Source organism: Eschrichtius robustus, chromosome 13 (genome assembly GCF_028021215.1).
Source record: "Eschrichtius robustus isolate mEscRob2 chromosome 13, mEscRob2.pri, whole genome shotgun sequence".
Lineage (NCBI taxonomy): Eukaryota > Metazoa > Chordata > Mammalia > Artiodactyla > Eschrichtiidae > Eschrichtius > Eschrichtius robustus.
Window position 1 is genome coordinate 63,041,055 of NC_090836.1, and position 19,280 is coordinate 63,060,334.

The window sequence follows — 19,280 nt, forward strand, 5'->3', positions numbered from 1 at the left end:
GTCCTAATATTTCTGGCATTACAGATGAAACCTGAAAGTGGGTTTTAAATTGTTCACAAGAAATTTCAGAAATAGAATAGTTACCTTCTATGTGATACTGAAATACAAAAGAAAAACATAAATAGGAAATACATCAAAATCTTACCCTCCCTCTGCCTTCCAGCCTTCATTGCCTTAGGTAACATTTAAACTTGCTTACGTATCATCTTCTTTGTCTCTTCCCCCATTGTCATGACACATATACAAATGCACATGTGCTCACTTAGAGTATTATTTCTATATCTATGTTGTCAATCACTTGTCACACTTACTATAATCATTGACTTCTGGATCTGCAGTCTCCAGGACCCATAAGCCTTTTTGAGGACAGAAAGCACCTTTTATTCTACTTTGTTACCATGAAGATCTAGCATAGGAAAACCCTTCCTTCTCTGTCCCAGTAGAAACTCAAATTTTACTCTTCCACTCCAGGTGAACCCATATCCATTATAATCTACTTAAACTCCCTCCAACACGCACACACACACACACACACACACACACACACAGACACACACACTCAAGATAGGTGAGGTTCAGATCCTGATTTGAGTTCTTGGCATTTCTGCTTCAGACCTTGGAACAATAAAAACAAAAGCTTGCCTGTCTTCTTGGAATAGGACTGGAGGGATCTCTTTTATTCTCTTCTGTATCTTATAGGAATAAGAACCAAACATAAATTATTATCTCTACAAATTATCTTGCCATATTTATTTGAGTCATTGGTGAAACTGTTAGAGGAAATAAGCAAATATTCTCAGCAAGAAAATTATATGATACTTAATTTAAGACCATAATAAGTAAACTATTTGCCAGAACTAATATAATATAAAGAGTAACTGCTGCAGTGGTAAAATAACATGCTCTGCAAGGTTTTCATTTTACATTACGATTCAATTTGGTTTATCTTTCATAAAGTATGACCTTTTGGATTCTGTGTATTACACATTCCATCAGATAACTTTCTACCACACAACTGAAATCATATAGACTTATCATGTCTATTTTTTCCTTTAGTGTCTCAAAAGAATTTTATAAACTGTTGCCATATAAATTAAATTCCCTGAATATTTGACAAAATGTTTTTAATATCCTTGCTTTATTCAAAGTTTAAGGATTTGTTTAACTATTTTTATATAAAAGTTAACTCCAAAACTTAGCAGGTTAAAGCAACCATTTTATTTTGCTCACAAAGTTATGGATCAATTATATCTCAATAAATCTGAAATTTAAAAAAAAAGAATATGGAAGGGCTAAGGGTTCAGCTGGGTGGTTCTCATTTGGGGTCTGTCATGTAACTATAGTGAGATGTTGGCTGGGACTGGAATTAACCCAAAATGACTCACTCACCTGGCAGACAGTTGATACTATCTACTATCTGCGAGTGCAGATTTGGCTATTGATCAGAGCACCTGCATATAACCTCTGCAGTTTGGCAGTCCCACGTCGCTCAAGTATCAACAAATGTAGCAAAAACTAGGTGGCTTTTTCTTGCCTAGTCTGAAAAGTAACACAGCATCACTGTAGCCATAATCCTTTGTTACAAAGAAGTAACAAGTTATCCACAACCAAGCAGAGGGGAAATAGACCCCACTTCTTGATGTGAAGCCAAATTCAGTATGTAAGAACACGATATGGGATGGGATACTGTTGCAGCCATCTTTGGAAAACAATCACTTACAGAATTCCAGGCAGTCTATTGTCTTACTGTAACACACCAAAGATATTAGAAATGTCGCCTAAAGTCTGTATAGATATAAACTTAGTCTTCCATATGTATCATCTTTCAATTAATTTCAATAACAATACATTTTATTACTAATCACTAAAGAATTGATAGCCTTAATACAAGATTTTGAATTTCCTTCATGGGCTCTGATGAAGGAAGAGAATTGATAATAATGAGAAGTTTATTAGATGCAGGAGTAAATGGTGACATACAAACTATTTCTACCCATACTATATATCCCTTTAAAAGAACAGCTCTACAGCCGCATAGCACAGGGAGATCAGCTCGGTGCTTTGTGCCCACCTAGAGGGGTGGGATAGGGAGGGTGGGAGGGAGACGCAAGAGGGAGGAGATATGGGGATGTATGTATATGTATAGCTGATTCACTTTGTTACACAGCAGAAACTAACACACCATTGTAAAGCAATTATACTCCAATAAAGATATTAAAAAAAAAAAAAGAATAGCTCTTATGATTGCCATTTGGGATTAATCAGAAAAAAATAAGGAAAACATTTGATTACTTTATTTCAAGCAAGAAAACAAAGGAACTAAATGTATACTGAGTTACATCTGTCTGCTAGATTGGGCTAAGTACTGTATCTAGATATGTATTTACACTTAACATCTTTAAGTATATCCATTTCTATATCTATATTCAACCCTTATTTCAACCTTCAGATGCAGAAGTAGAGACTGAGTGATACTAAGTTGCTTCCCAAAGTCGTATAGCTGATTTGTAGCAGAGCTCAGGTTTGAAAGCAGTATTCACTGACTTTAAAGCTTGTGCTCTTTCCACAACATCATTTACATTAAAATATTACTATAAGCACATACTTTTCTTTGATGTGGTGGTCACCTGAATACTTCCCCCAAATTACTTTTCCTTAACAACTTAAAAGTTCTGTAAGAATCTCTTCAACTACTTTATAAGTGTCCAACTTTGATAAGTGACACACAATGATTTCCTTGAATTGCAGTCATTTGTTTCACCCTGGCTTTCTCACCATCTGAAAATCGCAGAAAACTCAACATACAGTTGCAAGGGTGAGGAATCTTTTCATTTATATCTAAACTCATTCAGCCATGGCTCAGAAATCCCATTCTAACTTGATAAAAAGAATACTTAAACACAACAGGGACCATGATTGTTTTCTCTTGGCCTAAAATTTGTCACCAGAGAGGTAATTTTTATTCAAATCCTTCCAAATGACTTTACTTGCTTGGATATCCAAAAACTATACAAATCAGCTTACGCAGGTTATTAAAGAGAGAAATCTGAAAATGTGTATCCACTAATACATTTCTAAAATCTCCATGATCAAATCTCCAAAATCTTCTCTGTTTCAGCTTATATATATATCAATAGAACCTTTTAATTGCCATCTCAATAATACCTTAATAAATCGAATATTTTCAGAATGGTGTGTTATTATTATTCCCCTGGGATGACACAGGCAGCCCTTCCATGCCCCACTGTGCCTAGTTTATGCCTGTGTTATAGCAATCATGAATTAGGTTTTGGAATTTCTAACTCTACTACCTTAGGCATTGTGCCATGCCGTATTTGGGTCCGTGATGCCTACTGTAGTGTCTGACAGAGAACTGCAGCTGTGACCTAACAACTAACTTAGGAGTAGCTAATTTAGTTGTACACAAGTAATAGGTTCTTTATGGTAGTTAACTGTGACTGCCCAACCCTCCCTAAAATCTTTGAGGTAGGTGAGAATTAGCTATTCCTCTTATCCTCACTACCCAGTTATAACGAAATAAATTTCAGAGTAAATTCTGCCAAACGTACAGACGTTTATTAAAGAAGCACATCTTAGCAAGGAGGCACAGAGAGATTACCAAACCTCTTCTGTAAACTCGGTGAAATCCCAGCAGTCTGTCCTTTTGGGAACTCCAATCAATGCTATGCTGAAATGCTCACCAGAGGAAGAAGCAGCCACACTCCAGGGGAGGGATCTGGTTACCGCATTGTTACAGTTGGTCAGCCAGAAGTCATTCTAATCCGTAGGTGGACACAAGACCATTTAGGACTCTAACAAGACACTGTTTTCATGACTAAAACCCATTGTGTTTAGGAGGCTAATTACCTAGGCATCCGATAATGACTGAGTCCCAGCTAACTGAAGTGAATATAGTACCCCCTGAGCCGTGAGGCCTTGTTGATGAAGTGCAGTCTGTGCATTCTTTATTAGGGAAACTTACTGCCCCTGTAGTTGAAGTTTGCACTAAAGTGCACATTCATACTATGTACATGGTCTATGCTAAAACGTTTTAATGCAAAAGTGTTCGTATGTAAGAACCATTAACAGTCGAGGCTCAGTAAATCACACGTGTATCCTGTCAACAAATTTTGATTTAACACCTACCACAGGTCAGATACAATGCTAGACACCATAACGTTAAATAAGATATGGTTCTTATCCTCAAGAAGCTTACAATCTAGTTGGAGAAACATAAGCGAAATAATCACTATAGTATGAAGTGATAAATGCTGGATTAAGGGCACATCCAAGGTGCCAAGAGGATCCCAAAGAAGGGCAACTACATCAGACTCAAGAGTTTGTCCGATGTAGCTTTCTAAAAGACATGGTTCTTGAGGTAGTATCAGAACACAACTATGAATTAATTTAGATGCACTAAGTGGAAGAAATAATTTTGGACAAAAGTAGCAGAGCAATTCTGAAGGCAGAGAAGTTTGAAACCTCACAAGCCATTTTAAAAATTGTAAGTAGTTCAGAATGGCTGGGGGATCATGGAGAGTGAGCTGAGTGGAGAGAAAGGAGCTTAGGGAGACCAGATCATTTAGGTTTACATGTTAAGGGAAGCAGTTGGAACTTTTCTAAAAGATATGGTATACCAGGGGAAGATTTTAATCATGGAAGAAGTGTACATTTTAGAAAGATCATTCCAACAGCAATATGTAGTATGGGTTGAAGTAGGACTGGGGAAGAGAAAGAATTGATGAGGGGGTATGCGGTAAAAGCTTGAGCAAAGGCATAAGCAATTGAGAATAGTGAAAGGAACAGATTCAAAAGAAAGAAACCAAAGGACTTGAGACTGAGTGGATATACAGAGTGTGAGAAAAATTTAGAATACCTCTGCCTTGGGCAATTGTATGGATAGTGCTACACAATAGGTGTAAATGACTGAATGAATGAAGTAATGATCAAATGAACAGTGGCTCCACTATGGAGTATTTATTCTTTACTGTATGAAGACATCCAATACGTAAGTTGTCCTTAGAAGTTTGTATAACCATAAAATAAAAGTAGGAGGCAATGACACAAGCTTCTTCTCTCATCAGTTTCTAATAAGCCCTGTCAACCCAGTGGATTCTCTTCTCTTGCTTGGCTTCTGTTATACAGGCTCAGTCCCTTCTACTTCTTTAAGCACTTTCATTGTAGATGTTTTTTTCTTGCTGGTCAACCTAGTAGTGATTACTATTTATCACAGTACATATTTTATTTTGCAAGCACTATAGCATAAACTGTAATCTCACAAATGCATGTTAGATAATCTGCAGTAAGCACAGCTTACTTTATACAATTCTCTCCTGAAGTAACTGACAACTTAGATTGACTAGAAATCCAAAGTAATTCATAAACTAAGATGTGTTTTACAGCTGCATCTACATTATGAATTATCCTAAGTGACTCTCCCTGTGCAGAATCACTGGCTTATTAAGTACATATGTACATATACCATAAAATTTAAAACAGAAACATATACTTTTATCTATACTATACTCTAGTTGCTCCATCATACAAATGTATATTCTTTCCTAATTAAAATACAGCTAAAAGTTCCTAAATAATATCCCTTTTCTAATTAAATATAAATTTTCCCTGAAAATTCTGTAAAACTTTACTTATAAGAATAGAAACAGTAAAATCAATATATAGAATTCAATAAACAGTATGGTTACCTGGAAAAGCAATTCTATACCACAAACAAATAACTACCTTTTAAAGATCTAGAGAACAATGAAATACTCTTAACCATAAACTTCATGTAACATCGTTACAACATATAACAGTATCCTAAAGCTAATCAAGGAATTTTTAGAATAGGAAGACTATATTTTTAATATAATTTCAAAAGTCAATTATTATGTTGTGGATGTTTGAAAATGTAACTTCTATTAAATGCTCTTCTATTAAATTGAATACTAAACAATAGATTTTTACTATACCAAAGAAGAATGCAGACAGTGAGGCAAAAGCAGAATGATTTATTGTGCCACCAATTATAATTTAACAAAATATGCCAAATAACATACTGAACATGTATTTTCTAGCTCTACATGGAAATGAGAGTGTAAAATAATAAGAAATTAACTACAAGAAGTTACATCTCCTAAACAGAGAAAATTCCTGCAAATAATCACATGAATATTTATATTAAGAGGGTGGAGGTTTATTGAAGAATATGCTGTTATATTAATATGTTAAATCCTGGAAGAATCTCCCTGCCCCCTTTTTTTCCCCCAATATGACAGCCTATACATTTTCTGATTATATTCACAGGAAAATATGACATAACAATATTAAGAATAGATTTGTTAAGAAGAACTAAATAAAAATTTACCAATGAAAAATATTACATGCATATTGAACACCCAGAGTTATTAGTCATTTTAATGTGAAAACAATTTGTAGGGTTTAAAATGACTATAGTTGGATAAATTTTTCCAAGAAAAAGAATGTGACTCAGAAATAGTGTTATAGACTTATTTCTGTCAAAACATCTTCTAGCATATTGTTTTAATTACAATAACGTAATTGAAGAAGGAATAAAGAATTTAGCTAGAGAAAATAGCACTAAAATGTCCATGCATACTTTGTTTCTGATATTTCAGTAGAAAGTTTTAGTACCTCCTCGAATCTTGAAAAAGTACTACTTTAAATTTATGGGGTTCACACACATCACATTTCTGATAATGTTGTCAAAGATATGAAGTTATATGCCAAAATTCATATTCTACACAGTATTTTCATTTTTCAACCACTTCTTATTTTGCTTGACACTATTTTTTATAGTTTGTTTTATCTTAATACATAAAATTTTAAATCACAAACTTGAAAATAACTCTATAAAGTTTTTTCTTCTCTCTGTATTTCCAAAGAGATGTGAGGAACGTAGAAGAATTTATAAAGAATGATTACATCTAACTGTTAAATAAGATCTATTTAGAAAAAAATGTTTCAGTTGTTTAGTATACCAAAAAGAGGTGTTATTTAGGATAGCATACATTCATTTTAGGACACAAATGAACTTTTTACGTTTTGGTTAAGAATTACTAAATTATCCCTTAGTCCATACAAGTGATAACATACTTTTTGAGGTCTTTATTTAATATTCTAAGAAAATATTTCTCTTCCCATTTTGTATTGTTTCTAGTTAAATAATAATTCTGTGCAGGTAATAGGAATTGCAGTTAAAAAGAGAATAAAAGAACAAATAGAACTGGTCACCAGAATAATTACATTGTGCTCTATTGAACAAGCAATAGTACATGATTTGGAAGACAAGAATTCACAAGACAAGTCAGTGTTTAAATAAGCATTTGAGGGGTAAGCCTCCACCATTCTAAATATTTATGTACAGAAAACATCTATAATCACACTGCATGGAAAGTTTCTTTTGCATATCCTTTAATTCATTTAACATTTTCAGATGTTTGAAGCAAGCTGAACTATTTCAGTCTCATAGGCTTTGGGCCCAAGTCTAGTTCATCAAATTGAGAATGGTGGCAATTATATTTTGGGGAATGGGTAGCAAAAAAAATCAATGGACAAGAAACGTGATTACTGTATAGCTGCTCACCGATTGTTTGATACAGACGTTACTTTTCTATGAAAGCTAATAAAATATGACCTACTAAAATTACTTGAATAATTACTTATTCAAGATAAGTAATAAATCAAAAAGACAGATCTTTATAAACTTATAAGCAGGCGAGCACTCGTACATGTGTGTGAATTTACACATACCCTTACATCTATCTTTCTGAATACTTCTCTTTCCAGGCTCAACTTTTTTGAGAAAACAAACAGAATAATGAGAGCCCTAGAAAAATACATTCCAGTGTTTGATACTTAACATTCAATTCATCTCTCCTTTAAAATGCTTAGTACTGATTACATACTCATTTTAAAAAACTAGATCCCCCATGGAGTACGTAAGATATTAACAAGATCTTCATCATCTACTATCCCTATACTTAGACCTTCATAGTTATCTTCAAATTCACCATATGACACTTCATCAGACTTACTGCAGGCATCTTTCAATGTTTCTAGAAAAGATGTTTTGATTTCTTCCTCTGTGGAATGTCCTGTAAAATAGTACTGACTATGAAACAATGTCCTTAAAAGTTCAGTGAAATGGCTGATGATGATAAAGAAATACTTAAGTCACCTGATGAAATCTTTCCAACAATTTGAAATCTTATGTCAAACTACCCTTCAATTTATTTAAACATTTTCTTGTATGAACTAGAATTTAATGGTGAGGACTTTAACACACATTTGAAGCATCTTTTAAAAGCGTCTGACAGGGTGTATCCTTATGTATAGGCAAAATAATAGTTACTACTGTAGATATTCTTGTATTTGTTAATCTTTTAGACAACTCGGTTTCATTCCCATTAGAAATGAGGAAAGAAGAACACAAGTAAATAGTTTCATGATTTATAGGCTGATAACACAGTAATGCAATGTGTTAAAGGCATTAGTTACTTTATGAAGCAGTTACTCATAACTGCAGCTAGAAAATATTACTGCAAACACAGGATTCAGAGGCCTATGAAAATCTTTGCTGGAAGATATTTTACTTGATTAACTCATTCTATTTTTAATCTCTGACATTAAGTAGGCTATTTCCACTGGTCGGACACAGACAGTAAATGGTTAAGCAGTGAATTACGTGGATCTCTCTGATTGGAATTCCCACAGTTTTCCAATTAAACTTTGCTGTATCTCAGGAAGGGCCTCAGCTGTTTATAGTAAAAGAACATACTAAACTTTACTGTTTGGCTTCAAGATGGCGGAAGAGTAAGACGCGGAGATCACGTTCCTCCCCACAAATACATCAGAAATACATCTACATGTGGAAGAACTCCTACAGAACACCTACTGAACGCTGGCAGAAGACCTCAGACCTCCCAAAAGGCAAGAAACTCCCCACGTACCTGGGTAGGGTAAAAGAAAAAAGGAAAAACAGAGATAAAGAATAGGGACGGGACCTGTACCAGTGGGAGGGAGCTGTGAAGGAGGAAAGGTTTCCACACACTAGGAAGCCCCTTCGTGGGCGGAGACGGCAGGGCGGTGGGGGGGGTGTGGCGGAGGGGGTGAGCTTCGGAGCCACAGAGGAGAGCACAGCAACAGGGGTGCGGAGGGCAAAACGGAGAGATTCCCGCACAGAGGAATGCCGCTGACCAGCACTCCCCAGCCCGAGAGGCTTGTCTGCTCACCCGCCGGGGAGGGTGGGGGCTGGGAGCTGAGGCTCGGGCTTCGGAGGTCGGATTGCAGGGAGAGGACTGGGGTTGGCTGCATGAACACAGCCCGAAGGGGCTAGTGCACCACGGGTAGCCGGGAGGGAGTCTGGGAAAAGGTCTGGAGCTGCCAAAGAGGCAAGAGACTTTTTCTTGCCTCTTTGTTTCCTGGTGCGCGAGGAGAGGGGATTAAGAGCGCCATTTAAAGGAGCTCCAGAGACGGGCGCGAGCCGTGGCTATCAGCGTGGACCCCAGAGACGGGCATGAGACGCTAAGGCTGCTGACGCCGCCACCAAGAAGCCTGTGTGCGAGCACAGGTCACTATCCACACCTCCCCTCCCAGGAGCCTGTGCAGCCCGCCACTGCCAGGCTCCCGTGATCCAGGGACAACTTCCCCGGAAGAACACACGGCGTTCCTCAGGTTGGTGCAACGTCACGCCGGCCTCTGCCACCGCAGGCTTGCCCCGCATTCCATACCCTTCCCTCCCCCCGGCCTGAGTGAGCCAGAGCCCCCGAATCAGCTGCTCCTTTAACCCCGTCCTGTCTGAGTGAAGAACAGATGCCCTCAGGCAACCTACACACAGAGGCGGGTCTAAATCCAAAGCTGAACCCCGGGAGCTGTGCGAACAAAGAAGAGAAAGGGAAATCTCTCCCAGAAGCCTCAGGAGCAGGGGATTAAATCTGCACAACAAACTTGATGTACCTGCATCTGGGGACTACCTGAATAGACAACGAATCATCCCAAATTGAGGAGGTGGACTTTGGGAGCAACGATATATATATTTTTTCCCCTTTTTCTCTTTTTGTGAGTGTGTATGTGTATGCTTCTGTGTGTGATTTTGTCTGTATAGCTTTGCTTTTACCATTTGTCCTAGGGTTCTCTCTGTCCTTTTTTTTTTTTTACTTAAAAATATATTTTTTTCTTGAAAATTATTTTTTATTTTTTATTTTAATAACTTTATTTTATTTTATTTTATTTTATCTTCTTCTTTCTTTCTTTTTTTTCCTCCCTTTTACTCTGAGCTGTGTGGAGGACAGGCTTTTGGTGCTCCAGCCAGGCGTCAGGGCTGTGCCACTGAGGTGGAAGAGCCAAGTTCAGGACACTGGTCCACAAGAGGCCTCCCAGCTCCATGTAATATCAAACGGCAAAAATCTCCCAGAGATCTCCATCTCAATGCCAAGACCCAGCTCCACTCAACGACCAGTAAGCTACAGTGCAGGACACCCTATGCCAAACAACGAGCAAGACAGGAACAGAACCCCATCCATTAGCACAGAGGCTGCCTAAAATCATAATAAGGCCACAGACACCCCAAAACACACCACCAGACATGAACCTGCCCACCAGAGAGACAAGATCCAGCCTCATCCACCAGAACACAGGCACTAGTCCCCTCCACCAGGAAGCCTACACAACCCACTGAACCAACCTTAGCCACTGGGGACAGACACCAAAAACAACAGAAACTATGAACCTGCAGCCTGCGAAAAGGAGACCCCAAACACAGTAAGTTAAGCAAAATGAGAAGACAGAGCAGATGAAGGAGCAAGGCAAAAACCCACCAGACCTAACAAATGAAGAGGAAATAGGCAGTCTACTTGAAAAAGAATTCAGAATAATGATAGTAAAGATGATCCAAAATCTTGGAAATAGAATAGAGAAAAGTACAAGAAATGTTTAACAAGGACCTAGAAGAACTAAACAGCAAACAAACAATGATGAACAACACAATAAATGAAATTAAAAATTCTCTAGAAGGCATCAATAGCAGAATAATTGAGGCAGAAGAACGGATAAGTGACCTGGAAGATAAAATAGTGGAAATAACTACTGCAGAGCAGAATAAAGAAAAAAGAATGAAAAGAATTGAGGACAGTCTCAGAGACCTCTGGGACAACATTAAATGCACCAACATTCGAATTAAAGGAGTCCCAGAAGAAGAAGAGAAAAAGAAAGGGACTGAGAAAATATTTGAAGAGGTGATAGTTGAAAACTTCCCTAATATGGGAAAGGAAATAGTTAAGTCCAGGAAGCACAGAGAGTCCAATACAGGATAAATCCAAGGAGAAACACACCAAGACACATATTAATCAAACTATCAAAAATTAAATACAAAAAACAAATATTAAAAGCAGCAAGAGAAAAACAACAAGTAACACATAAGGGAATCCCCATAAGGTTAACAGCTGATCTTTCAGCAGACACTCTGCAAGCCAGAAGGGAGTGGCAGGACATATTTAAAGTGATGAAAGAGAAAAACCTACAACCAAGATTACTCTACCCAGCAAGGATCTTATTCAGATTTGATGGAGAAATTAAAAGCTTTACAGACAAGCAAAAGCTAAGAGAATTCAGCACCACCAAACCAGCTTTACAACAAATGCTAAAGGAACTTCTCTAGGCAGGAAACACAAGAGAAGGAAAAGACCTACAATAATAAACCCAAAACAATTAAGAAAATGGTAATAGGAACATACATATCGATAATTACCTTAAATGTAAATGGATTAAATGCTCCAACCAAAAGACGTAGACTGGCTGAATGGATACAAAAACAAGACCCATATATATGCTGTCTACAAGAGACCCACTTCAGACCTAGGGACACATACAGACTGAAAGTGAGGGGATGGAAAAAGATACTCCATACAAATGGAAATCAAAAGAAAGCTGGAGTAGCAATTCTCATATCAGACAGAATAGACTTTAAAACAAAGACTATTACAAGAGACAAGGACACTACATAATGATCAAGGGATCAATCCAAGAAGAAGATATAACAATTGTAAATATTTAGGCACCCAACATAGCACCTCAATACCTAAGGCAAATGGTAACAGCCATAAAAGGGGAAATCGACAGTAACACAATCATGGTAGGGGACTTTAACACCCCACTTTTACCAATGGACAGATCATCCAAGATGAAAATAAATAAGGAAACACAAGCTTTAAATGATACATTAAACAAGATGGACATAATTGATTCTCAAGTGCTCATGGAATATTCTCCAGGATAGATCATATCTTGGGTCACAAATCAAGCCTTGGTAAATTTAAGAAAATTGAAATCATATCAAGTATCTTTTCTGACCACAATGCCATGAGACTAGATATCAATTACAGGAAAAAATCTGTAAGAAATACAAACACATGGAGGCTAAACAACAGAATACTTAAGAACCAAGAGATCACTGAAGAAATCAAAGAGTAAATCAAAAAATACCTAGAAACAAATGACAATGAAAACACAATAACTGAAAACCTACGGAATGCAGCAAAAGCAGTTCTAAGAGGGAAGTTTATAGCTATACAAGCCTACCTTAAGAAACAAGAAACATCTCAAATAAACAACCTAACCTTACACCTAAAGCAATTAGAGAACGAAGAATAAAATAACCCCAAAGTTAGAAGAAGGAAAGAAATCATAAAGATCAGATCAGAAATAAATGAAAAAGAAATGAAGGAAACGATAGCAAAGATCAATAAAACTAAAAGCTGGGTCTTTGAGAAGATAAACAAAATTGATAAACCATTAGCCAGACTTATCAAGAAAAAAAGGGATAAGACTCAAATCAATAGAATTAGAAATGAAAAAGGAGAAGTAACATCTGACACTGCAGAAATACAAGGGATCATGAGAGATTACTACAAGCAACTATATGCCAATAAAATGGACAACCTGGAAGAAATGCACAAATTCTTAGAAATGCACAACCTTCTGAGACTGAACCAGGAAGAAATAGAAAATATGAACAGACCAATCACAAGCACTGAAATTGAAACTGTGACTAAAAATCTTCCAACAAACAAAAGCCCAGGACCAGATGGCTTCACAGGTGAAATCTATCAAACATTTAGAGAAGAGCTAACACCTATCCTTCTCAAACTCTTCCAAAATATAGCAGAGGGAGGAACACTCCCAAACTCATTCTACGAGGCCACCATCACTCTGATACCAAAACCAGACAAAGATGTCCCAAAGAAAGAAAAGTACAGGCCAATATCACTGATGAACATAGATGCAAAAATCCTCAACAAAATACTAGTAAACAGAATCCAACAGCACATTAAAAGGATCATACATTATGATCAAGTGGGGTTCATCCCAGGAATGCAAGGATTCTTCAATATACACAAATCAATCAACGTGATACACCATATTAACAGACTGAAGGAGAAAAACCATATGATCGTCTCAATAGATGCAGAGAAAGCTTTCGACCAAATTCAACACCCATTTATGATAAAAACCCTCCAGAAAGCAGGCATAGAGGGAAATTTCCTCAACATAATAAAGGCCATATATGACAAACCCACAGCCAACATCATCCTCAATGGTGAAGAACTGAAACCATTTCCACTAAGATCAGGAACAAGACAAGGTTGCCCACTCTCACCACTATTGTTCAACGTAGTTTTGGAAATTTTAGCCACAGCAGTCAGAGAAGAAAAAGAAATAAAAGGAATCCAAATCAGAAAAGAAGAAGTAAAATTGTCACTGTTTGCAGATGACATGATACTATATATAGAGAATCCTAAAGAAGCTACCAGAAAACTACTAGAGCTAATCAATGAATTTGGTAAAGTAGCAGGATACAAAATTAATGCACAGAAATCTCTTGCATTCCTATACACTAATGATGAAAAATCTGAAAGTGAAATTAAGAAAACACTCCCATTTACCATTGCAACAAAAAGAATAAAATGTAGGAATAAACCTACCTAAGGAGACAAAAGACCTGTATGCAGAAAATTATAAGACACTGATGAAAGAAATTAAAGATGATACAAATAGATGGAGAGATATACCATGTTCTTGGCTTGGAAGAATCAACATTGTGAAAACGACTCTACTACCCAAAGCAATCTACAGATTCAATGCAATCCCTATCAAACTACCACTGGCATTTTTCACAGAATTAGAACAAAAAATTTCACAATTTCTATGGAAACACAAAAGACCCCTAATAGCCAAAGCAATCTTGAGAAAGAAAAACGGAGCTGGAGGAATCAGGCTCCCTGACTTCAGACTATACTACAAAGCTACAGTAATCAAGACAGTATGGTACTGGCACAGAAACAGAAATATAGATCAATGGAACAGGATAGAAAGCCCAGAGATAAACCCATGCACATATGGTCACCTTATCTTTGATAAAGGAGGCAAGAATATACAGTGGAGAAAAGACAGCCTCTTCAATAAGTGGTGCTGGGAAAACTGCTGGGACAGCTACATGGAAAACAATGAAATTAGAACACTCCCTAACACCATACACAAGAATAAACTGAAAATGGACTAAAGACCTGAATGTAAGGCCAGACACCATCAAACTCTTAGAGGAAAACATAGGCAGAACACTCTATGACATAAATCACAGCAAGATCCTTTTTGACCCACCTCCTAGAGAAATGGAAATAAAAACAAAAATAAACAAATGGGACCTAATGAAACTTAAAAGCTTTTGCACAGCAAAGGAAATCATAAACAAGATGAAAAGAGAACCCTCAGAATGGGAGAAAATATTTGCAAATGAAGTAACTGACAAAGGATTAATCTCCAAAACATACAAGCAACTCATGTGGCTCAATATCAAAAAAACAAACAACCCAATCCAAAAATGGGCAGAAGACCTAAATAGACATTTCGCCAAAGAAGATATACAGATTGCCAACAAACACATGAAAGAATGCTCAACATCATTAATCATTAGAGAAATGCAAATCAAAATTACAGTGAGATATCATCTCACACCGGTCCGAATGGCCATCATCAAAAAATCTACAAACAATAAATGCTGGAGAGGGTGTGGAGAAAAAGGAACCCTCTTGCACTGTTGGTGGGAATGTAAATTGATACAGCCACTATGGAGAAAAGTATGGAGGTTCCTTAAAAAACTAAAAATAGAACTACCATAGGACCCAGCAATCCCACTACTGGGCATATACCCTGAGAAAACCATAATTCAAAAAGAGTCATGTTCCAAAATGTTCATTGCAGCTCTATTTACAATAGCCAGTACATGGAAACAACCTAGGTGTCCATCAACAGATGAATGGGTAAAGAAGATGTGGCACATATATACAATGGAATATTACTCAGCCATTTAAAGGAACGAAACTGAGTTATTTGTAGTGAGGTGGATGGACCTAGAGACTGTCATACAGAGTGAAGTAAGTCAGAAGGAGAAAAACAAATACCGTATGCTAACACATGTTTATGGAATCTAAAAAAAAAAAAGAAAAAAGGAAATGGTCAGGCGAACCTAGGTGCAAGATGGGAATAAATATGCAGACCTACTAGAGAATGGACTTGAGGATACGTGGAGGGGGAAGGGTAAGCTGGGACAAAGTGAGAGAGTGGCATGGACATATATACACTACCAAATGTAAAATAGATAGCTAGTGGGAAGCAGCCGCATAGCACAGGGAGATCAGCTCAGTGCTTTGTGCCCACCTAGAGGGTTGGGATAGGGAGGGTGGGAGGGAGACGCAAGAGGGAGGAGATATGGGGTTATATGTATATGTATAACTGATTCACTTTGTTATAAAGCAGAAACTGACACACCATTGTAAAGCAATTATACTCTAATAAAGATGTTAAAAAAAAGAAAAGAAAGCTCTCACATTTCTGGTTTAAAAAATAATTATTTAATTCCTCACTTAATGGCCTCAAGTCCGTGCTATAAATTAATATAATTTAAAGATAGTACTTTAACTCACATTTTAGAAATCTAATGCATTTTGACTTGTAATAATTACCTGAAATTACTTGAGCATGCTTCTTTGCACAATAACATTTTCTTATGTCTATAACAGGCGCACTGCCTGTTTTGTTAAAATCCAGTTTCATAAAGACCTAAATAAAGAGAGAAGTGTTATTTTTTTCTATGAAATCATTAGAACCTAATTTTCTATTCTGCAGTAGGTTATTTTTGACCTCTAAACAAGACAGTTTAAAGTACTAAAGTGGTATATGAAGGAAGCATCATGAAAACAGGGAGAAAGATATTGGAGCAAGATATTCGGTAACCTGCACTTAAGGTGCACTGCCACTTTCTAGCACCCTGACCTTGAGAAAGTAACTTAACCTCTGTTACCCTGGCTTTCCTCTTCTGCACACTGAGGAATTGGGTAAAAGACCTCTCAGGTAACTTTCAGCTCTACGAATCACATGAAATTGATAAATGGCCAAGGCAAATGACCAGGACTATTTTGATTCAAAAAGTAAACCTGCAAATGTTCCATTACTAAAATCAATGAGAAAGTTAAATAATTCTTAAATGGGTTTTGTTACTCTATTTCCTGAAATTTAACACTACTTTTCGAAATGCTAGTTGTTTTTTCACTCCTCTAATTCAATGCAATTCTGAGGATCATAAAATATATTTTATTGAGAAGAGGAGTGGGTCCATAGAAACATACAACTGACCAAAAGCAACATCCTACATTTGCAGATGAGTCAAAACTGGAATCAAGTTTGTTTATTCACAATAATGTCACAGGTATGTGGTACCTGTTATGGGCTGAATTGCATCCTCCCCAAAATTCATATGTTGAAGCCCTAACCTCCAGTACCTCAGCGTGTGACTGCAGAAGATAGAGCCTTTAAAGAGGTGATTAAATTAAAATGAAATCATTAGGGCTGGCCCTAATCCAATATGACTGGTATCCTCATAAGAAGAGGAGATTAGGACACAGACAACACAGACTGAGGGATGACCATGAGAACACAGGGAGAAGATAGCCAGTTAATTACAAGCCAAGGAAAGCAGCCTCAGGAGAAACCAAACCTAATGACACCTGGATCTTGGACTTCTAGCCTCCAGAATTGTGAGACAACAAATTTCTATCGTGTAAGTCACCCAGTCTATGGTATTTGTTATGGTAGCCCTAGCAAACTAAGTCTACTTTTGTCCTCTATTCCCAGGACCAAGACTTATGAAAGAGACAACCCTCCAGTTTCTACTCCTGATACTCACACCTATCACCAGGACATGTAAGGTAAAAATATATGCAAATTTATAAATATTATGTGGTGAATTTGTTTAACATAAGGTTTTTATTTTGTCTTTTGGCCAGTAAAGATAAAGATTTTGATATTTTCTATTTGAGATTTGTACCTGATGTAATTGTTCATACTACCCTATTCACAATAGCTTTGTTTCAGTATTAGAGAAATATACATTTTATATTAGGTACATATACAAAAGAAAAAGAAAACTACATTGCTCAAAAGCATGCTCTAAAAATGGCTACCAGAACCTAATATCTTCTCTCCTACATAAGTCAGAGCTCCTGTTTTTAATTACAATTTAACATGATCATTTTAATCTTCATTTTAACATTTAGCATGCATATTTAAAAAGTAGAGGGCTTCCCTGGTGGTGCAGTGGTTGGGAATCTGCCTGCCAATGCAGGGGACACGGGTTCGAGCCCTGGTCTGGGAAGATCCCACATGCCGCGGAGCGACTAAGCCCGTGAGCCACAAATACTGAGCCTGCGCGTCTGGAGCCTGTGCTCCGCAGCAAGAGAGGCCGCGACGGTGAGAGGCCCGCGCACCGCGATGAAGAGTGGCCCCCGCTTGCTGCAACTAGAGAAAGCCCTCGCACAGAAATGAAGACCCAACACAGCCAAAAATAAAAAATATATATAAATAAATTAATTTTAAAAAAAAAAGTTTTAAAAAGTAGAGAAACATGTTTTAGTCATCATCCTAAGATAATGTGCATTGAGCCTTGACACTGGGACAGCTATAATGCTCATAATTTTACATGTAATACCTTAGACCAGTTCTGTGAGATAAGAAACTGAGGCTTGGAAATATTTAATAATAGATATAGACATATAACTATATGGAGCCAGCAATTTATGGAATTAGTAATTTGTGAACTGAAATTTAATTTCAGATTTTATTTTCCTTTTATAATATTTTCCTAAAACATAGGCATAATTTATTTTGCTTTATACTGGGTAGATTTGTATGTGTATGTGTGTGTTTGTGTTTTACTAAACCCAAAATACATTACAGGGAAAGGAATTTAAAACATTTTCAATGGTAATTCATTAAAGATTTGAAAGAATGAACCTAAAAATCTATTAAAAGTAACTATTTGAAAGATTACTTCAAGTTACCTTTGAACAAATGATTTCCTGTATTCATTCATTTCACCAATAACAGCACGCTTTAATTCTCCGTAATCAACCTTGCCATTGCCATAACCATTTAGAATTAGCCACAAAGACTCAAAATCCTAGAAATGATCACACAGAGACCGCTGTTACACCTTTAAGTTATATATGGCCACAACAATAATCATCATAATAGTATTTTGTTACATCTGTTGTAGCCCTAGACAAGGTAGTGGACTTAATAAGAAAATTCCAAAAAGTTACATATAAATCCAATCAAAGGCACTAAAAAAGCTTATTTAGAGGAACTCTGTAGTGGACAGTTCCATAAAGTTAAGAAACATTTAAGAGTGGCAATAAATCACAAATGTATCTTTTTAAATTTATTTTTTTTCAATAAAAAATGCTTACCATTCACTTGAATTTGACCATTTCATTATCTTTAATGTATTATATCAGTGACAATTAAGAAGTCACTTCACTTACTGGAATGCCTCCAAAAGGCATCAGGATACTGACTGTACTTCTGCTAGTCTTCATACTTGAAAGTATAAGAGATTTGAATGACTCTAACAATTATTCCATGATTTACACTGAAAGGTGCTGTTTTGAGTAGATCCCTTATGCCAATTTATTCATTTTACTATTGCCACTTACTTCTTCGGCAAATGCACTATTTAATAGAATATTCTATTCATAAAGTTCCTAACAACAACCAAAAAAAATACAGCATGAGATTTTCTTAAACTCAGATAAATAGATTTTCAATATTTCAGTCAAGTTGTTAGCTTTAAATGAGAATATAAATAAAACACCTAGCAAGGTGACTGACAAATAATGGTTACCCCCAAAATATTCTCTTCCATTTCCTCC

At 36.6% G+C, this 19,280-nt stretch overlaps 1 protein-coding gene across 1 annotated transcript in view; it reads right to left on the reverse strand.

Moving 5' to 3' along the window:
• Window positions 1-7,941: 7,941 nt before the first annotated feature.
• Window positions 7,942-19,280, reverse strand: part of CAPS2 (calcyphosine 2) — a 40,526-nt gene continuing 29,187 nt past the window's right edge. The window contains 3 exon segments of the mRNA XM_068561964.1: window positions 7,942-8,117; window positions 16,038-16,134; window positions 18,401-18,529. Coding sequence (XP_068418065.1) covers window positions 7,942-8,117; window positions 16,038-16,134; window positions 18,401-18,529 — 402 coding nt within the window.